At 38.6% G+C, this 20,428-nt stretch overlaps 1 protein-coding gene across 2 annotated transcripts in view; it reads left to right on the top strand.

The window, feature by feature from the left end:
- Positions 1–7,373: 7,373 nt before the first annotated feature.
- Positions 7,374–20,428, top strand: part of LOC127423002 (transforming growth factor beta-1-induced transcript 1 protein-like) — a 34,634-nt gene continuing 21,579 nt past the window's right edge. The window contains exons 1-3 of one of the 2 annotated variants that reach the window (XM_051666966.1): positions 7,374–7,597; positions 16,852–16,902; positions 20,028–20,182. In XM_051666966.1, coding sequence (XP_051522926.1) covers positions 7,585–7,597; positions 16,852–16,902; positions 20,028–20,182 — 219 coding nt within the window. In that variant the 5' untranslated portion in view covers positions 7,374–7,584. The remainder of the gene's footprint in view (positions 7,598–16,851; positions 16,903–20,027; positions 20,183–20,428) is intronic. The other variant, XM_051666967.1, reaches the window with a different exon arrangement.

Below are 20,428 nucleotides of genomic sequence, written 5' to 3'. Positions count from 1 at the left end.
GGTCCTCAGTATCCTCTGTGGGCATGGCTTGGGAGGCACTTAAGGCGGTTCTTAGGGGTCGGATCATACAGTATGCCTCATTCACCAAAAAATCCAAAGCACAAGAACTCGTGGAGTTGGAAGGAAATATTAAAAGTGCAGAGGCAGAGCTGAAGTGCCATTTGTTGTCTGATGGCCTTAGAGAATTGACCCGATTGCAATATAGATATAATACTATTTTTTCACGAAAAGTGGAGTTTTGGTTATTCAGGGCAAGACTTTGAGTCGGGGGACAAAGCAGGAAAACTTTTGGCTAGATATATAAAGCAGAGAGAGTCTTTTTCTACCATTCCCTGAAATATTTATCTCGGCCATTGATATTAATAATGCTTATAAAGAATTCTACTTTGATCTCTATAGTTCCACGTCTTCATCTACTGATGAAGATATTAGGAACTTTGTGGAACCATTAGATCTCCCTAAACTTACGACTGAGCAAAAACAATTCTCTTGATTCTGAGATAACCTTGGAGGAGCTTGATGAGGTAATTAAGGCCTTGCCTACAGGCAAGTCTCCGGGGCCTGATGGCTTTTCCTCTGAGTTTTTCAAATCTTATGCTACAGAACTGGCTCCACTTTTGTTAGAAGTTTAAATGGAATCATTAAAGAATGGAAAGCTTCCTCCAACCATGTCGCAAGCCCAGATCAGTCTGATTCTTAAAAAGGACAAAGATCCAAGCGAGTGTATAAGTTACCGCCCAATTTCCCTGATCCAGTTAGATGTGAACATTTTGTCCAAAATTCTGGCTAATCGATTAAGTTATGACAACACTTATACATATAGATCAGGTAGGGTTTATTTGAGGCCGTAGCTCTTCTGATAATATTAGGCATCTCATCAATATCATGTAGTCAGTAGCGAATGATCAATCTCTGGTCGCTGCCATCTCACTTGACGCCGAAAAGGCGTTTGATATAGTAGAATGGGATTGTCTTTTTAAGATTTTGGAAATGTATAAGTTCGGGAGTACCTTTTTGGTTGGATTAAGTTACTTTATAGACACCCTATAGCAGCAGTACAAACAAACGGGTTAATTTCAGATTATTTTACTCTGGATAGGGGCACCCGGCAGGGTTGCCCTGTTTCCCCATTATTGTTCTGTCTTGCCCTGGAACCATCAGCAGCCGCGAAAAGAAAGGAGGAGGATTTTCCAGGGGTGATTGCAGGAGGTGTGGCGCATAAGCTTCTGCTTTACGCAGATGGTATTTTATTATTCGTCTCAGACCCTACTAGATCTATGCCTTGCCTCCACAGAATTATTAACTCCTTTTCCAAGTTCTCAGGATACAAAGTCATTTGGTCTAAATCCGAAGCTTTGGCTTTGACAGCATACTGTCCAGTAACAGCCTTCCAGCCGGGTGCCTTCCAGTGGCCCAAACAGGGCATTAAGTATTTGGGAATTTTATTCCCAGCAAATTTGTCTGATTTAGTCAGAGTTAATTTTGATCCCTTTATAAAAAGGTTTTCGAATGATGTGGACAGGTGGGCTTCATTACACTTATCGATGATCGGGAAGGTTAATGTTATTAAAATGAATTGTATTCCAAAATTCAACCACCTGCTACAGGCTCTCCCTGTAGATGTCCCCCTCTCTTATTTCAAGCAATTTGATAGCATAGCGAAGTCCTTCATCACAAAATTATGGGAGAAAGATCTAAACTTGACATTGGAGGAGGGGATGTGGGCTAGGATCCTAAAAAATATCAAGTCTGCATCTAGAGATGCAAGGGTTCGCCTTATGCAATTTAAGATTTTACATCGATTTTATTGGACCCCCTCCAGATTGTATAGGCTTGCTGCCACCTGCTGGCGATGTCAATCAGAGGTTGGAGACATAACTCTTGTCTTTTGGCGGTGTGTTGAGATCCAGGAGTTCTGGTTGAAAGTTCAGAGTCTTATATGTGATGTATTGGGCACTCGGCTTTCACTTTGACCCAGACTCTGTATTTTGGGCGATGGGATGGTCACCAACGTTGAGAATCGGCTCATAAAGAGTTGGGTCCTAACGAGCGTCATGATCACCATACAGGTTGTTTTAAGGGGTTGGAGGTCAGTTGGAATGCCCTCATTTCATGAGTGGTGCTCAGAGATGGGGAGGGTGGTGACCTTTGAGGAAGGGATGTATAGAAGGCTGGGAAATCTGGGGTTATTTGATAGGAAATGGGGCATATATCTGGCCTTTTTGGAAGGCTTTCGGGGAGGGGTAGTGGAGAGGGATCTCTAGTTTTAAATATGTGTGTGCAATTTGATTGTTTTTGAAAATATGCTTTTTATTTTTTATTTTTTTTAAATGTGTGTGTGTTTGTGTTATGTTTTGTTTTTGTTTCCAAATAATTATGACCACTGGGGTGTGTTTGTGTCGGGTGGGGGTGTTCGGGGGGAAGGGTTTAATTGTACATAATTTTATTTCCGCATTTTCTGTGATGTTTATTTAATTTGTTGAATGGAATCAATAAAAATTGTTAATAAAAAAAATAAATAAAAAAAAAACTATTGTTGCAGACCACGTACACCCCTTCATGGCAACACTATTCCCTGATGGCAGTGGCCTCTTTCAGCAGGATAATGTGCCCTGCCACACTGAAAAATTGTTCAGGAATGGTTTGAGGAACATGACAAAGAGTTCAAGGTGTTGACTTGGCCTCCAAATTCCTCAGATCCGATTGAGCATCTATGGGATGTGCTGGACCAAAAAGTCCGATCCACGGATGCCCCACCTCGCAACTTACTGGACTTGAAGGATCTACTGCTAACATCTTGGTGCCAGATACCACAGGACACCTTCAGGGGTCTTGTGGAGTCCATGCCTCGACAGGTCAGAGCTGTTGTGGCGGCACGAGGGGGACCTATACGATATTAGGCAGGTGGTTTTAATGTTGTGGCTGATCAGTGTATATTATTATTATTATTATTACTACATATTATATTACCAGTATACATTTATATATACACTCACCGAACACTTTATTAGGAACACTTGTACACTTATTCATGTGATTATATAATCAACCAATCGTGTGACAGCAGTGTAATGTATAAAATCATGCAGATAAGGGTCAGGAGCTTCAGTTAATGTTACATCAACCATTAGAATGAGGAAAAAAATGAATCTCAGTAATTTCGACTGTGGCATGATTGTTGGTGCCTGATGGGCTGGTGATCTCCTGGGATTTTCACGCACAACAGTCTCTAGAATTTACTCCGAATGGTGCCAAAATCAAAACTCATCCAGTGAGCAGCAGTTTTGCGGATGGAAACGCCTTGATGATGAGAGAGGTCAACGGAGAATGGCCAGATTGGTTTGAGCTGAAAAATTCTATGGTAACTCAGATAACCGCTCTGTACAATTGTGGTGAGAAGAATAGCATCTCAGAATCAGGAGGGTAGGAACCATTATAACTGAGGAGGACATGTCCCACTCACTTTTAAAAATAACTAAATTCGTCCTTGATTGTAGTGCAAGGGGGAAAATTGCAGGCAGTCGCCTAAAATGAAGCCTTTAAGACCCAGCAGAAACCTCTGCCAGCTGGTTGCTTTGGCAGTGGGCAGAACTAACTTAAAAGCAGAAATCCCATTGGCTAGCACTCACAGTCCACGTTTTGATTCAGAAAATCAGTTTGAGTGAATGCAGACAACATGATTAATATTAATGAGCCCAACAGGCTGCCAGAAGCCACAGACACTGTGCTACAATCTACGTGAGCAAACAGAGAAGTCATCTTTGGCTACGTTCACACTGTAGCTGAATGTGGCCCAAGTCCGATATCTTCAGTCACATGTGACAGACCTGTTAATTGGATGACCGTGTGAACAGCCAAAAGCGCTTTGAATCTGACATTTTCAAATCCGATCTGGGCCACTTTCATATGTGGAAATAAATCGGATACGTATCTGATTTGTTCCGATGTGTCTTCAGTCTGAACAGCCAGGTCAAATTTAATGTGATTTTTTTTTTACATCAATCTTACTGAACATTCCTCGCTTGTGTGCTTAAATTACCGTATGATATGCCTGTTATGGTTTAAAACCTTTAATTTTGAATCATATCTTTTCTAGTTAATGCATTTAGTTCCTTTTTAAGAAAAGAAAGAAATGTATAGGCTTCAACTGTTGGATTCAGTGGTTCGTTTGAATTTCACATGGTAAAAAACATGCAGAGGTAGATTTAGCCTATGTTACACGACTCTTTTCTCATGTCATTCGTGCAGAAAAGGTAGTTTCTATTTCACAAACAGTATCAAAATGCGAATGCAAGCAATGGTAGGCTAATCTGAAATAATTGCAGATAAGAAAGCTTACATATTGCCATTTTTCCTACTGTTTTTCGATTTTATGAGGTCTCGCATCAGTAGTAATTAAATTCCACAATACGACTGCAAATGCCTTTATTTAAAATTACTTTGTCCATCTAGTCTTCAATCACCTGCTGATATTTCATTAGATAGTCATTAAATGTCCTATTGGGGTTAAAAAATAATAACTGCTAATAACAATTTTAATACGTTAATTCATTATACATATTAAAATAATGAACATGGGTTTGTTATACGCATGCTCATGGAGTGGTATACGCATGCGTGTCAGTTCACCAGCGTTGGCTGTTCAGACCGGTGTCTGATATGGACTACATTTAAAATGCAGTGTGAACAGCCTTCCAAAAAACAAAAAAATCAGATTTGAGCAGAAAATCAGTTTTGGGCCACATTCGGCTACGGTGTGAATGTAGCCTTTGACTATAGTAAGTTAATGTTGTTAAACAGATGAAAACATTTTACATTTTGGTAACATTGAGCTAGTTTTAAATCTCTGACAGCTTTATTGTTAGTCACATGTACAACCACCAGCCAAAAAACTGAAGGTGACAGTCATTCTGGGTTTCTTTCATAGAGTCATATGTGTGTGGCAACAATAATCTAATGTCATAATATACTTCTGAGCAATATATTGTTGTTTGACTTTTCCATGTTTTTGTTTGGTTACTATATTAAATTTAGAATAATGGTAAAGGTGATGTCTGTGGCATATCTATTTTAGAAGAAAAAAAAAAGGTCAGTGTCCAAGTCAACAGTGTAGACAGAGAGGTGACACAAACTTCTGAAATTGTTCAGGTAAGATCATATTTGACATGGACATTAAGGAATTATTTATTTATTTGGCCTTGATTCTTTGGTTCTGGCTGACTGGACCAATGTTTGAAACATTTGACAGCAGTCACTGGATTATATGCAGTGTTGGGTAAGTTACTCTTAAAAAAAAAAAAAAAAAAAGTAATTCATTACTAATGCTAATTACATCTACTGTGTAATTAGATTACTGTACTAATTACTCTGTCTCAAAAGTAATTGCATTACTTATTACTAATTACTTTCTAAAACTCTTATCAACCTCAACCAGATGAAAAATACAAAGATAGACATGAAACTGTTCTTTTAATTCTTTCATTTTCATTCATACATAGTTTCTACATTTAAGTTTTAATTATTATAAGTATAATATTATGAGTTCTATCATAAAATATGCTGATGTTTCTTAAAAGTTCAATCAGAGACAATTGAGGGTACGTTTACATGCCAACGATGTACTAAAAACGGAAACGTTTTTCCTTTGTGTTTTTGAAAAGTTTCAGATACAGATGACAACGTTGTCAAAACGATCCCCGAAAACAACTAAAAGCACTGTATTATGCAAGCCAGGCCAGTAGTTGGCGATGTCACTTTGTAAAGAAACACTATATGCCTGCGCACATAAGCATTCTTCTCCAGAGCAGTGAATACAAACAATGAAGATGGCGATCGCTGGTCGTAGTAGTGATGCAGTAAATCAACATGCTGGTGGAGAAGTGTGTCAATAAACTCAAAATCTTGAGCAGCACAAACACAGTCCTGTAGTCTGCCATTGTATTTTTTAATGTCTCGCGCATGCCTATAGACTGAACACGTAATATGCGTGCGCATGATGTCATCGTTTTCACAAATTCGCGTTTTTGTATGTTTACATGGAGACGATAACGGCATTGTTTTCAAAAACTTGCACTTTGAAACCCGTTTTCAAAAGTTTGCGTTTTCCGGCCCCAAAACGCCGTTGTCGTGTAAATGAACAGCCAAAACGCATACAAATTTTTCTGTTTTTAGTTGAAAATGTTGTTGTGTAAACGGCCCCTTAGTAGAGACGAGCCACATATATTAAAATTAATGGGAGAAATTGGAACATCCAACAATGAAGAAAGAAAGCCCCGCCTTACAGGTAAAAGAGCCAATCACCTTTTAGATACGGACATCGCCTGTCAGTCAACTCGAGAACGTGCATGCGCATTAGCTATACAACCTGAGAAAATTGCATTTTTTAGTGTAATCTGAGGTAAAGAAGCCCAATTTCTCATATCTGTGTTGTCAGATTTTACTGCTGATTTAAAATATGTTATTTGATCATAATCTTGACCCACTGTTTTCGAGATTTCGGTCTTTCCCCATTTAAGTAGGTAGAAGCTGCTCATGTATGCCGCTTGTTTATGTAGAAAAACAGCTGCCCGAGAGCGTTCCAAAGATGGCGCCGAGTGGACTGACTTGCTAGAAAGTTTTTAGTTCAGTTGATATGCTTTCTTTCAAATTATATCACATATTCTTAAAAACATAAAACATAATCTTTAAAAAATCTAAAACTGACCTATTGTGAAGAGAGGCTGATGAGATTTAAAATGTGTCTACACCCCCTACCCACCAGTTTTCAGGTAGTTTCTACGCCAGTGCTCAGAATGCACAACACGTCGAACCTTGAGGTGGATGGGTCTGGCACTTTATTAGGACCATAGTGAAAAATGCAGCTCTAAGCACGCATTTTTCGTATAGCCTACATGTAACATCTATCTGAATGACTCAATGCTTCATCATGAACAAACGCGGGCGCCACGAATCCGCAATTTTCGATCCCAAATATGGTCTGGGAATGTCAGGGGCGTTCACCAGGACGCGTAATTGCGTCTTTCTGCACTGTTTTATGGGTCTCCATACAAATGCGTCAGACAGACGTTCCGTACGCGTCACACTCATAGAAATAGGAAAGAAAACCCCATGAGCGTTGCGGTTTTGGCATGGCTTGTCAAAGGAATAGTTCACCCAAAGATGACAATTCAATCAACGTTTCCTCACCCTCAATCTAATTGACTTTTTTGGAGTGTGAGTAAATGATGGTAATTGTCATTTTTTTGGTTGAACAAATCCTCGACAACAGCTGAACTTAAAAAGCGCGTCTCGAGGTCCAGTTCGATTGCGTCGCACTCCGTCTAGTGGTTTTTGAACGCAAGAAAGCGTCCTGTGTGAACGCCCTTCACTCGACCCGCCTCTTCAGGCCCGTTACATCCACTGGAATAAAGGGAAACGGGACAGTCTGAGGGAAAACTCTCAGCCTGGAAACATATTTGGCACGACCGAGGGTAATTTCCGCCTTCAGAAGTAGTTTGCGTCCAAGGAGAAGAATATATAAATCATAATTCGACCATATAAACTATTTTCTCCTTTCATCAGGAATACGATTTTGACTACTTACTGATGGATGACTTAGGTATGTCTTTTATTATTCTTCATGACGCGTTTTTATAGATTTTTCTTTCACTACTCCATCAGTGAAAAGCAATGGAAATGAAGAATAAGGAAAGGGTGGAGAGCTTGTGAAAATGGAGTGGCGCCAAGTTTCATTGACGTTGAACTTCTTTTAAAACTGTATTCATATAACAATATAGTTATACTAAATTAACTTTCATGGTGAACGCTTAGAAAGAAACGGATCCATTTTGTTCTACACTCTTAAAATGAAAGATTTCAGTCAGAACCATAAAGGCTTTTACAGTGATGTCACTGACGAACCTCGAGAACTTTTCATTCTCTAGTTCTTTAGAAGAACATCTATGTACTTGCGTTATAAAGAACCCTTAAAATAATACACTGATCTAAGAACCTATAATACAACATCAAGAACTTTTCTATTCTCAAAAGAACCACAGTCAGATCAAGAACCCTGTACTGTGTGAAATGGTTCTTGATAAGAAGAGGGTTCTCTGCTCAAGCACAGAACCATTGAAGCACATTTTTTGGAGTGTAGCTACACTTTAAATACGAGGGGCTCCTTAAATGTTGGATATTACTAGTTTTAATGAGCCAAACAGACCCATATCTACCTAAAGAAGTCTTTTATACAGAGAGGTTTCTGGTTCTGAAATAGGCTCGTGCTATAACTGCGGTGCTATTTAAAACCATTGTTCTTAAGATTTTATAAATATACACATACACATCTGTCCTGAATTCTACCAAATGTATGCCTAGGTTGATAAATAATGTCTTTTGGAGATGGTTGAGGGCAGTCCCTTACGTTTAAAGGTTAATAAAGTAGAAAACATTGTCTTCAGAGTGGACAACCTATTCTTGTCTCAGAACACATCTGGTAACGTTTGAGGTGGATAAAGAAAGCAGTTTGTGGACAAACCTAACTGTAAAATGGCTACCATGTGAATTTTACTAAGATAAATCTGCCTGCAAGGATGGTGCATTTTATTATTCATTTTTAGTAACATTAATTTCTCTTAGATACAAACCACAAAGGATATTTGCAAATTTGGATATAACTATACACTAATAAAAAATAAACAAACATGGTTTTAGGACAATGTACCATGACATGTTTTTGTACTTGTATCACGGTACTACTGTGTGTTCTGGACATATACCATGGTAACAGTGATAGTATCAGATGGTATTTATGTATTTTCTCCAAGGCACTTCCAAGAATACCATGGTACATGGTAAAAGTAAAAAAAAATAAAAGTAGAGAAAATTGTCAAATAGTTGTGCACATCTAAAACCCAAGTTGGGCTCAGGTGCAGGCAGGGCCGTAGCAAGGTAATCTGGCCCCCTGACTGTATCTTGCTTTGGGCACCTTTCCTATAAAAAAAAAAAAAAATACAGTTTAGGGGGGCCTACCACCCCTGGAGCCGTGAGTTTGAATCCAGGGCGTGCTGAGTGACTCCAGCCAGGTCTCTTAAACAACCAAATTGGCCCAGTTGCTAGGGAGGGTAGAGTCACATGGGGTAACCTCCTTGTGGTCACTATAATGTGGTTCTCGCTCTCAGTGGGGTGCGTGGTGAGTTGTGCGTGGATGCCGTGGAGAATAGCGTGAAGCCTCCACATGCGCTACGTCTCCGTGGTAACGCACTCAACAAGCCACGTGATAAGATGTGTGGGCTGACGATCTCAGACGCGGAGGCAACTGAGATTCCTCCTCCGCTACCCGGATTGAGGCGAGCCACTGCGCCACCACGAGGATTTAGAGCACATTGGGAATTGGGTATTCCAAAAAAATTCAGTTTAGAATTTGTTGTGCGGCCCCCTGGACCTTTGGGCCCCTAGAATCGTTGCCAGCTTTCACCCCACTAGCTACAGCCCTGGGTGCAGGACAAAAATTTTTAACGAATGTCAAAAAGAAGATAGATGTCCGCACACTGAAATTAAATCTCCAAACTTTTATTACAACAAAGAAACGTTTTGACCATTTAGGTCAATGTGCCTGATGAAGACCTAACTGGTTGAAACATTGCTTTGTTGGAATAACAGTTTGGAGCTTTAATTTTAGTGTGTGGACATCTACCTTCTTTTTTGACATGTAAAAAAAAAACATGGTGGTACCATAGTACTCTTTGTAAGAGTAGAGCCAAATTTACATAGTTAGGCCTAATACAGTTGTTTTACAATGCAGTTAAACTGTCCTTATGGTGTATCAACCAGTTTCCTCACAGATTAAATTAATCAAAATGACAGAGGTTCTGCAAGCATATTATACGCTATTCGAAGTAGATCCCGATTGCTAATTGTTTTAACTTGAAAAAGTATGCGTTCGTGCTGCCTTAAAATTGTAAGTTGTTTCAACTTAAGATGAAAAACTTGAAGTTGACTTAAATCAATATAACTTGTTAAATGAGATAAATGGGCCTCATTCATGAAACACGAGCAGAACTAATTTTTGTGTAAATTGTTCGAAAAAAGTTTTTGTATTTTCAAAACGTTAGTCGGTACAAACAAAATGTACACCTGCTCCCGACCATGTGTAAATCGTGTGTAAGACATCCGAATGTGTTGTGTTCTTTCCATAAATGAACACATCGTGGGCAGGTGCGTAAACAATACCACTGGGGAAGAGAAAAGAAAAAGACTGCACACTGTCATATAGCTTTTAAATCTGTAATATCTTACAGCATTTCGGTCAAAGACCTTCATCAGGCATTCTATCAATTTCTTTGAAGATTGTTCCTGTTGCAAAGGAAGTATTTCACTGTACAGTCTTGGATTTACTCGATGATGCTGGCGATGCACTCAACTGAACCAGAGAAGGTTAATGGTGGTGGATATCATCCTGTCAGCATGAACTGAATTTCTTTGCAAATTGCAAGTAGAATATAGAAGCCTCAACACTTTACATGCAAATCACAATGATGTTGACAATAATCAACACATTATTGAGTAAAAAGATGAGCTTTGAAATATTGCAAATTTGCTGTATGACAAATAACTGAAGGTGACAACAAAAACAACAAACAACAGCATAATTAAAAGGTGCAAACAGAATAAAGAAAAGACCTAAACACAGCAATTTGCATAATTTATTCATGCAGCAGTGCATGCTGGGAATACGAATACGTGAGCATGATGAGCGTAGTTCTCTTGACTTGCTGTATATTTTTGATTTCAGCTGAATCGTTTTCAATAATTTGGTGAATAAGTTCAATAATTTATCACAAGTTCAGCCCGCAAAAACTTGGATAATTGAGTTCTCAACAAGATCAATCAAGGGTAGTTATTCTAACTCTACATTTTAAGTTATGATAACTAAAAGGCAAAATAATATTTTATAGTGAAGACTATTTATTCCCTGATGGGTGAAATACCTTTTTTCTCAACTGATTAGACATAGTATTTCTCTAAACCAAGTTCAATAGTATCAAAACAGATTTTATTTTTGCCACACAGCACCACATCAGTTTTAGAAAACGTCACAAAAAGAAATAAAGACATAAAAATTGGAATCTGATCATATATTGAGTAAATCAGAGCATTGCAGCAAATGAAGTGTTCTTCCACCATGGACCAGAAAATCTGTCTGTCTATCGATCTATAAATGGAATACTATAAAATGTGTGTATGACAACATGTTTCATGTAAGATTGTTCTTTTTTATACTACACTGGAGTACCATATAAATACTATGATGGTTTATGAATATGGTAAACATTCAGTACCATGGTATTACCATCATTGTACCATGATATATATTTTTGTAATGGTGCTTACAGTTAATTGACACAAGATAATTTTAGAGATTTGAAAAATTCCCATCAATCATGATTTGTTATATTGAATCAACATTACTGATTGATTTATGGTAAATCAAATTCCTCTTCCTCTCTCGTGTATGTTTGTCGTGTTTTTGGAGGTGATTTGTCAGCTCATACCGCATGAATGTAGAGTGGTTTGCTTTGTGGCAGAATTAAGCCAAGCCAAACAGACATACAGCTCTAAATATGGTTAGAATTCCCAGCGAGGAGAATTTCAGCTCCTTATATGAGCAGGCCACTCTGTGTGTGTATGTGTGTGTGTGTGTGTGTGTGTGTGTGTATTCCAGAGTGTCTCTAAGAATCTGTTTAGATTATACAGCATAAATCGCTTTTAAACTGGATGACAAAATAACTTCTAAAAATGAACTAAGACTAACTTCATACAGGATGATCTGCTAATATGCGTTGTTCTTTCAAACACACTTTAATAACACAAACACATTAGTTGAGTCATCTCTGAGAAATGTATATAAATCATCCCACCCTAAACTAAAGGAAGGAATCCAAATTTCACACACCTCAGTGTTGGCAGAGACATCTGCCAACATCAGACTCGTATTCTTTTAGAATTCTTAGTGCTTAGAAATGCAATCATTTTTTATATCCAATATGTACATTAATTGATTATTTACATTGGAGAGCTAACCAGTTCACATAACTTTAAAGGAATAGTTCTTCTAAAAAAAAAAAAAGAAATTATGTCATCGTTTACTCACCTTCATGTCATTATAAACCTGCATGAATTTGTTTCTTCTGCTGAACACAAAAGGAAATATTTAACAGAATGTTCATGCTGCTCTTTTTAGTATAATGAAAGTGAATGGTGATGCCTGCCATCTCTGTCAAACCCCAAATATAACACAAAAAAAGTATTGTAAAACTAGTACACTGGGCTGTATGTGTTATATTCCAAGCCTTATGAAACCACACAACTGCTTTTAGTGAGGAACAGACACAATTTAAAACATATCTGCAAGCAGCAATTAGGGGGCCAAGCACACCAACATTTGGCATGTACGGTAGTGTCACTGGACATCACTGATTATGACTTTTAGAAAAGCAGCATAAAAAAAAAACAGGAAGAATTGCTAAAATTGAAATTGCCACTCTGAAATGATGATGTCCAGAGATTGGATTGCAGTCAGACTAGCAGAGTAATGCATGGATCTAGTGCATGCAACACTATGTAAAGAGACCTTGTCCAAAAATAACATTTCATAGCATTGATTAATTATTGTGACTGGACAGCTAATAATTAACGTCAGAGAAATGCAACCCCTTACGGTCATTTATGTAAACCTGGAGATATTAACACGATTCGACAATAGAGGTCACTGTTGCCCAAAACATTGCAATTGTACTGTTCTATCCTTCTAATTGATAATTTGTACTCACAACAGAAAAGATCTTGCGACCCAGCAGACAATGACCCAGTGGTTGAGAAACCTTGGTCTAGGAGGAGTTTGAAAAAGTAGTTTTTCTATTAAATTCAATATGGCAGACAGGAAGTATGGCTGACCATGGAAAATTGGGTATCACCGTACTCAGCATGACCCAAGGAATCTTTAGAGAGCAGTCATAGGACAACAGGTCAAATCACGTTACAAGCATTTATAAACATTTTGTTATAATTTTTGGCCACAAGGTGGCGCTGACCCTAAACTTTATAAGTACCCTCAGGGCATAATGCTGATGATGCATACCAAGCTTCGTAACCCTACGCCAATGCGTTTATATAATACAGCATTTTACAACAAAATTAAAAATGGCCAACACCCAAAATGGCCAACATAGGAAAATCATTCGACCCGTTATGCCTCAAGTAATCTATAGAGACCAGTCTCACGATTTTAGGCCAAAATATTTAGAAGTTATAAGCAAAAATAGCCATTTTTCATTTTTCTTGACAGCTAGGTGTCACTGTGCAGATACTGTGCAGGTAAACTCAAGTCATGATGCCTATTACATATACCAAGTTTTGTTTCAATACGCCAAAGCCTTGCGAAGTTACAGCATTGTGTCCATTTTGGTGTGCTTGCCGTTGTATTAGTTGAAGTGCTATTTGTAAACAGTTTGGTCTATCAAAAAGCTTTTGATAACTTTTTGTCCCCAGTGTCCCTAGATAATGCACGCCAAATTTCGTGCAAATCGGACATACGACCTAGGAGGTGTTCGAAAAAGTAGGTTTCTTAGAAAATTAACAATGGTGGAAAGTCATGGTATGAATTCGACTCAAGGCACGGTCACACATACATTTGCACTGCGAAATTCCGTGGCCGAAACACAACCATCTCAATGGGAATCTGCGTGATTGCGAATTTCGCGCAATGTATTTCTGGTGGCGAAGAATTTCCTCTCGCGGATGTCGCATGGATTGCAAGTGAAGTTTGTGATGAACTTTCGCCGCATTGACCAATAGTAAGCTGCTTAGTTTGGCAGTGACCTCTTAGTGGGCGGTGCTTCGTACACAACTACACTGAATACACAATGGACAAGGATATCATTTGAGCGTTGAGTTTCTTTTTAACTTAACTCTGCTAGAGTACTAAGTGCAGCATTAAAAAGAGGTTGCTTGACAGTTATTTTTCTGCTGATTTCACATGCGCTCTGCATCCGCCCATGTCATCTTCGCCCACGGAATTTCGCCATGCAAAGGTATGTGTGACCGCGCCTTCAGCATGAGCCAAGGAATTTTGATTCTAGGCCTTATGGCCCAAAGGTTATGAGAATAAACACAAGTGCATATCTGAACAGTTCGTGACGCTAGAGGGTTTGAGTTAGAGACCCCAAATTTGGGTCACTTACATGTGAGATTGTCCTCTATCAGTGTGCTAAATTTAAACTTTCCTATGTGTGGTTCTATGGGCAGCCATAGACTTCAACAGCGGAATAATAATAATAAAATAACTGCAAGCAGCCATTACAGGGCCAAGCACAGCAACCACTGCACAACACAAAAATCTAACAAAGTAAGCACAGAGTGTCACCCCAGGACAAATTTGAACCCACAACTTTCTGTTCTTGAATTCAGTGTGATATCCACTACACTGCACAGAGTTGCCTTTCAACAAAGGGACATACCGAACTTAGTGGAACTGCAGCTGAGCACAGCTGTTACCATGATCAACTTTATATTCATGTAACTTTTTAATAAAGGGGAAAATAAAAATTTGCTTGGTAAAAGCCCAGCAACCATTCAGTAAACAGAATTCAAAATCTCTGATATGGCAAGCATTACACCATAGTAAGCACAACACATTGCATGAATATGACTTACAAAGCAACTCTACACTTTGACAAGTCACCAAAAAAGTTAGAGATACAAAAAAGTTTCACAGGTGCTAAAGAGACAAACCAAACTGAGAGTCAGCAGGTTTTGAATAAAAAAAAAAAAAAAGTATTCAAAATGGTGGAGAGCCGATATGACTGATATCAAATACAGCAGAAAGAAAGAACACACTGGTTATAATGTGTTTTGCAAATACTCTAGTATTATAAAGCTTTTCTAGTCATCCCAAGCTGGTCTCTAACCAACAACCTTTCAATCACCACAGCACACAGGTATGGTGCATCATACCACTGGACCACATTGCCACAGGTTTTATAGTTGCTGAAGAGACATACCAAGCTGAGAGTCAGCAAGTTTTGAATAAAAAAAAGTATTCAAAATGGTGGAGACCCAAAATGGCTGATATCAAATACAGCAGAAAGAAAGAACAGACTGGTCATGATGTATTTAACTGATTAGCATGCTAGCTGATTAGCATGTTAAACTAATGTTGCCTACGGATAGCATTATGATCAAATAGCCTTGCAAATATGTCGGTTAGCATGCGAACCGATTAGCATGCTAAGCTAATGTTGCCCTACGGATAGCATTGTGATAAAATAGCCTTATACGATAGAAAACCCAACAGTTAGCATGCTAATCGATTAGCATGCTAAGCTATCATAGCATGTAGCATGATAACCATGATAAACAGACCATGTACTTTTGAACTACATGTGATGCTGTCTCCAAACCTCTCAATCCTTTCAAAAGATATCACTCCTATATATATATATATATATATATATATATATATATATATATATATATATATATATATATATATCAGAAGAACAACACTAAGACAAAGAAGAACAAGAAGTATACCTGCAAACAGAAATGATCTTTGATAAGCCCTACAACAATTCAGTAAAAAATACAAAGATCTCCAGTACAATATAACATAAACTCTAACATCAGTCCACCTGAAAATTGATCCCACAACCATTCAAACTTTAAAACAGCACTTTAACACACTGAGCCACTCAGTTGACATGCCTAGTAAGTGGCAAAGAGACTTCCTGAAGTTAGAGTTAGCATACAAGTGTTGGTTATCTTTTGAACTATAGGTGGGGCTGTCTCCAAACTGCTCAAGTATCATCAGAACATGATGTCGGTGATACATACCAATTTTCTTTGAAATCCGACAATGTATTTAAAAGATATATAATTTTGTTCTAAATGTCAATATGGTGGAGAGGCAGTATGGTCGATATGGGAGAAACTGGTATCGTTGAAATCTGCATAACCTAAGGAATCCACAGACACCAACATGATTTTAGGACACACGGTTCAAAAGTTACGGGCAAAAAAACAATTTATCACATTTCTTGACCCATAGGTGGCACTGTTTTAAAACTCAGCATGTGCCCTCAGACCATGGTGCTTATGAGGCATACCAAGTTTCGTTGGACACAGTGTTGCCAAGCTATAGCCTCAAATCCTTTTTCACAGCCACCTCGTTAACTGTGTTTGCATAATTTTTCAACAAAGTCAAATATCAAAATTCTGTATCATTCATTCTGTGCGGCTCGGTCTGGAGTTTATTTTGAGCCATTTTGTGTGCAAATCAGGCAAAGTTTGAAGGTGCAAAAGTAGAAAAACGATGAATGACATAAATCAAGATGGCGGCCACTGTAATGGAACTCAACAAATCATGGTCACCATTCACTTATTTCATTGTTTTGAAAAGAGTAGCTTGAACATTATTCAAAATTCCTCCTTTGGTGTTCCACTGAAGAAAATCATTCGGGTTGGAATTAAATGATGACAGAATTTTCATTTTTGGGTAGAAAATTCCTTTAAGAACTACGGTTTATGCTGCATTGTGAAAGATTAGTTTAATTGCTGCTTATATTTAGAAATACAGAGAGATAATGAATAACTTAGCAGTGACATGCTATCAACAGACCAACACTCTTCCTCCTGAGTGTCAATACAACTGCCCTCTGTTTCCCTTTTATGGTGTAGAACATTGTTGGAGCAAAAAATGATATGGCATCTTTGGAGTGTTGCTCTGCATCTGTGAGATGGCCAAACGGCTGATTGGTTTGCTGGCTGATACTGTCTGTCTGTGTGTGTTCGGTGTCTCTGTCTATCTCTCTTCAGGAGTGCCTGATCCGTCTAACTACCCTCTCAGTCCTCGTATTGTTATGTTTGGTACGTAATGTTCTATCTGTCTGTTCTTCTTGTTAATGTGCCTGTTGTGTGTTTTCTACAACTCACATACAATTCACTGAACTCATAACCTTGTGTTAACATTAAAAGTACACTCAGTAATTTTTCTGTTAATGTCATCTTGAACTTACACTGACACCTAGAGGCTTGGATGCATTCATCGTTTACCTTAATTATTTCATTTATTTAAAAAAGCGTCTCAAATTTGGCGTAAATGTTGTCATGTAATTTAAATCATGCCAGTTAGTATTGAAATAAATGTGCAACATTCAATGCGTAGCATGTTCTTTATTGAAACAATATACTGCACCGGCAAGCATACTGCTACTTTTTACAAGCATGCTTTATGGCTGTGTTGGGAATAGCGTACTACCACTGTTCGTACTATTTCTGCAGTATGTATAATGTGCGCCGTATGTGAATTTTCTGTATGCATGGAGTACCCAGATGATGTGCTACATTTACCAAAATGTGCAGTATAAAACAGCATTGGTCTGTCAAAAGTTTAGAAATGTTTTCATGAAATTGGATGAAAAATAATTTTATTTTTATTTTATCTGAGATGAGAACTGGATGTCCCTCCCTTTTTTTCTTTTTTTTTTGGATTTTCTCTGCTTTTCTCCCCAATTTGGAATGCCCAATTCCCAATGTGCTCTAAGTCCTTGTGGTGGTGTAGTGACTTGCCTCAATCTGGGTGGTGGAGGATGAATCTCAGTTGCGTCTGCATCTGAGACTGTCAATCCATGCATCTTATCACATGGCTGGTTGAGGGTGTTACCGTGGAGACGGTGTGTGTGGAGGCTTCATGCTGTTCTCCACGGCATCCATGCACAACTCACCACGCGCCCCACTGAGAGTGAGAACCACATTATAGTGACCATGAGGAGGTTACCCCATGTGACTCTACCATCCCTAGCAACTGGACCAATTTGGTTGCTTAGGAGACCTGGCCGGAGTCACTCAGCACACCCTGGATTTGAACTTGTGACTCCAGGGGTGGTAGTCAACGTCTTTGCTCGCTGAGCTACCCAGGCCCCCTGGATGCCCCTCACTAAATTAAACATGCAATGTAATTGATGAAATGTAATGTGATGATGTGGCATAGTACTGTTTGAAAATGTATCGTTACATATTGCATACTGTTTCACAGAAATAGTAAGCAGTATACAGTATATACTGTGTGCAGTATTCTAGTATTCCATTCTGAACGCAGCCAAAGTGTGCCTGCAAAAGTCGTTCCTCATGACATCCTGTTGTAAATATAGCTCTGTAATTATCTTTACACTGCCTTTACTTTGTATGCCTTTTCTTGCTTTCACTATGCATGACTTTTCAGTCGGACGCAGATCAAATCTTTAAACCACTCATGCTCAACTGTCTCTAGAGTGTATAGAGAATGGTGCATAAAACAAAAAACAACCAGTGAGCGGCAGTTCTGTGGACAAAAACGTCTTGTTGATGAGAGAGGTCAGAGGAGAATGGCCAGACTGGTTCGAGCTGACAGTAAGGAAGGTGACAGTAACCCAAATAACCATACGTAACAACAGTTCTATGCAAAAAAGCATTTCTGAACATACAACACGTCGAACATTGAGGCGGATGGGCTATAGCAGCAGAAGACCCCTCCGGGTACCACTACTGCCAGCTTAGAACAGGAAACTGAGGCTGCAGTGGGCACAAGCTCACCAAAACTGGACAGTAGACAATGGGAAAAACATCGCCTGATCTGACAAATCTGGACTTCTGCTGAGGTAGACAAATGGTAGGCCCACTGCAGCCTCAGTTTTCTGTTCTTGGCTGACAGTAGTGGAACCTGACTTGGTCTTCTGCTATTGTAGCTCATCCGCCTCAAGGTTCAACATGTTGTGATTCTGAGATGCTATTCTGCTCACTACAATTGTACAGAGTGGTAATCTGAGTTACCGTCGCCTTTCTGTCAACTCAAACCAGTCTGGCCATTCTCTGTTGACCTCTCTCATCAACAAGGCGTTTTCATCCACAGAACTGCCCCTCACTGGATGTTTTTTGTTTTTGGCACCATTCGGAGTAAATTCTAGAGACTGTTGTGCATGAAAATCCCAGGAGATCAGCAGTTACAGAAATACTCAAACCAGCCCGTCTGGCACCAACAATCATGCCACGGTCTAAATCACTAAGATCAAATTTTTTTCACCATTCTGATGGTTGATGTGAACATTAACTAAAGCTCCTGACCCACTATACGATTAGCTGATTGGCTGCCACACGATTGGCTGATTAGATAATCGCATGAATAGGTAGATGTACAAGTGTTCCTAATAAAGTGGCCAGTGAGTGTATATTATTACAAAATATGAGCTGATGCCAACTGAAATTTTTAGTTAACCGCCTTACTGAATTAATTAGTAATTTATTTGAATAGTATGAAAAGTATTTAAAGTATTTTACTGAAAAGGTGTCACAAAGTGTTTTTATGTCACCATAAAGGTAAAAAAATGCCCTTAAAAATCAGATCCCAGTGGAAAATATTGCCCTATAATAAAAAGTTAATTTCTGACCCTACTATGAAGGCATCTTATCTCATAATTGATCTCACTTTAGCTCGTTAAAAAGGTGACTTCATGGATGTCTCCAATCTTTTAACACAACTCATTTGTTTGAAAGTAGAAAGACATTTGTGCATGAACAAATGCTTGGCATAGATATCCAGAATTGAGCAATATATCACAAGTATAACTGTCAAAACTTTTTCTCACAAAAAACAAAAACAAAAAATATCCAAATTTAGCCTAATTCCTCAGGAAAGTATTCACATCCTTGCATTTTTACATTAAGCAAATGTTAACATTGTCGTAAGTACATGGCATACCCTCTTGACGTATTAAGTGCTAATTGAATATATCACCCAATTTAAGTTGTTAAACATAGGGGTTTTCATGTTTTCAAATGTACATTTGACTTTACATCACAGAGAAATAATTTATGGGGTAGTGAATACTTTCTGAAGGCACAGAAACAAAAGGAATGACAATGACTTTCACCACAGTGAACAATACATGCTAAAGAGAAATAAATACAGTGCAGAGTAAAATAGATATTCAAATCTATAACTCTCTTTGTGCTTGAAGATGCTCTTCTAGCTGATCTGGAGAATTCAGCGTTCCCTCTGGCCCGCTGTCCCGTCCTGCTGACCTCTGACCCTCCAGTGACCTCTGAACCCTTGTCCAGTGCTCAGGATCCTGCCCAGACCCGGCCCCCTCCTCCTGCATATACACCACAACAAGTATGCCGTGAGACATACACAAAACACAAGCACACATCTGTGATGTCTCCAACCTGGTGTCATAGTGAAAACGTGTCTCTATATAAATTTTTTGCAAAACTTGTTATGCGTGTCTCCAGGTGTGTTTTATTCACTTTCACTCAAATAATGACTTCAATGGCTGATTATGACTTTATAAACACTTATTTTTCTCTCTATTATTCAGACCCTGCTATGTTACGATATCAACGCATCTTTTGATAAATT

The sequence above is a fragment of the Myxocyprinus asiaticus genome, chromosome 32 (genome assembly GCF_019703515.2).
Source record: "Myxocyprinus asiaticus isolate MX2 ecotype Aquarium Trade chromosome 32, UBuf_Myxa_2, whole genome shotgun sequence".
Lineage (NCBI taxonomy): Eukaryota > Metazoa > Chordata > Actinopteri > Cypriniformes > Catostomidae > Myxocyprinus > Myxocyprinus asiaticus.
The sequence above is the reverse complement of the archived record's forward strand: the minus strand, read 5'-3'. Positions and strand labels throughout refer to the sequence as shown.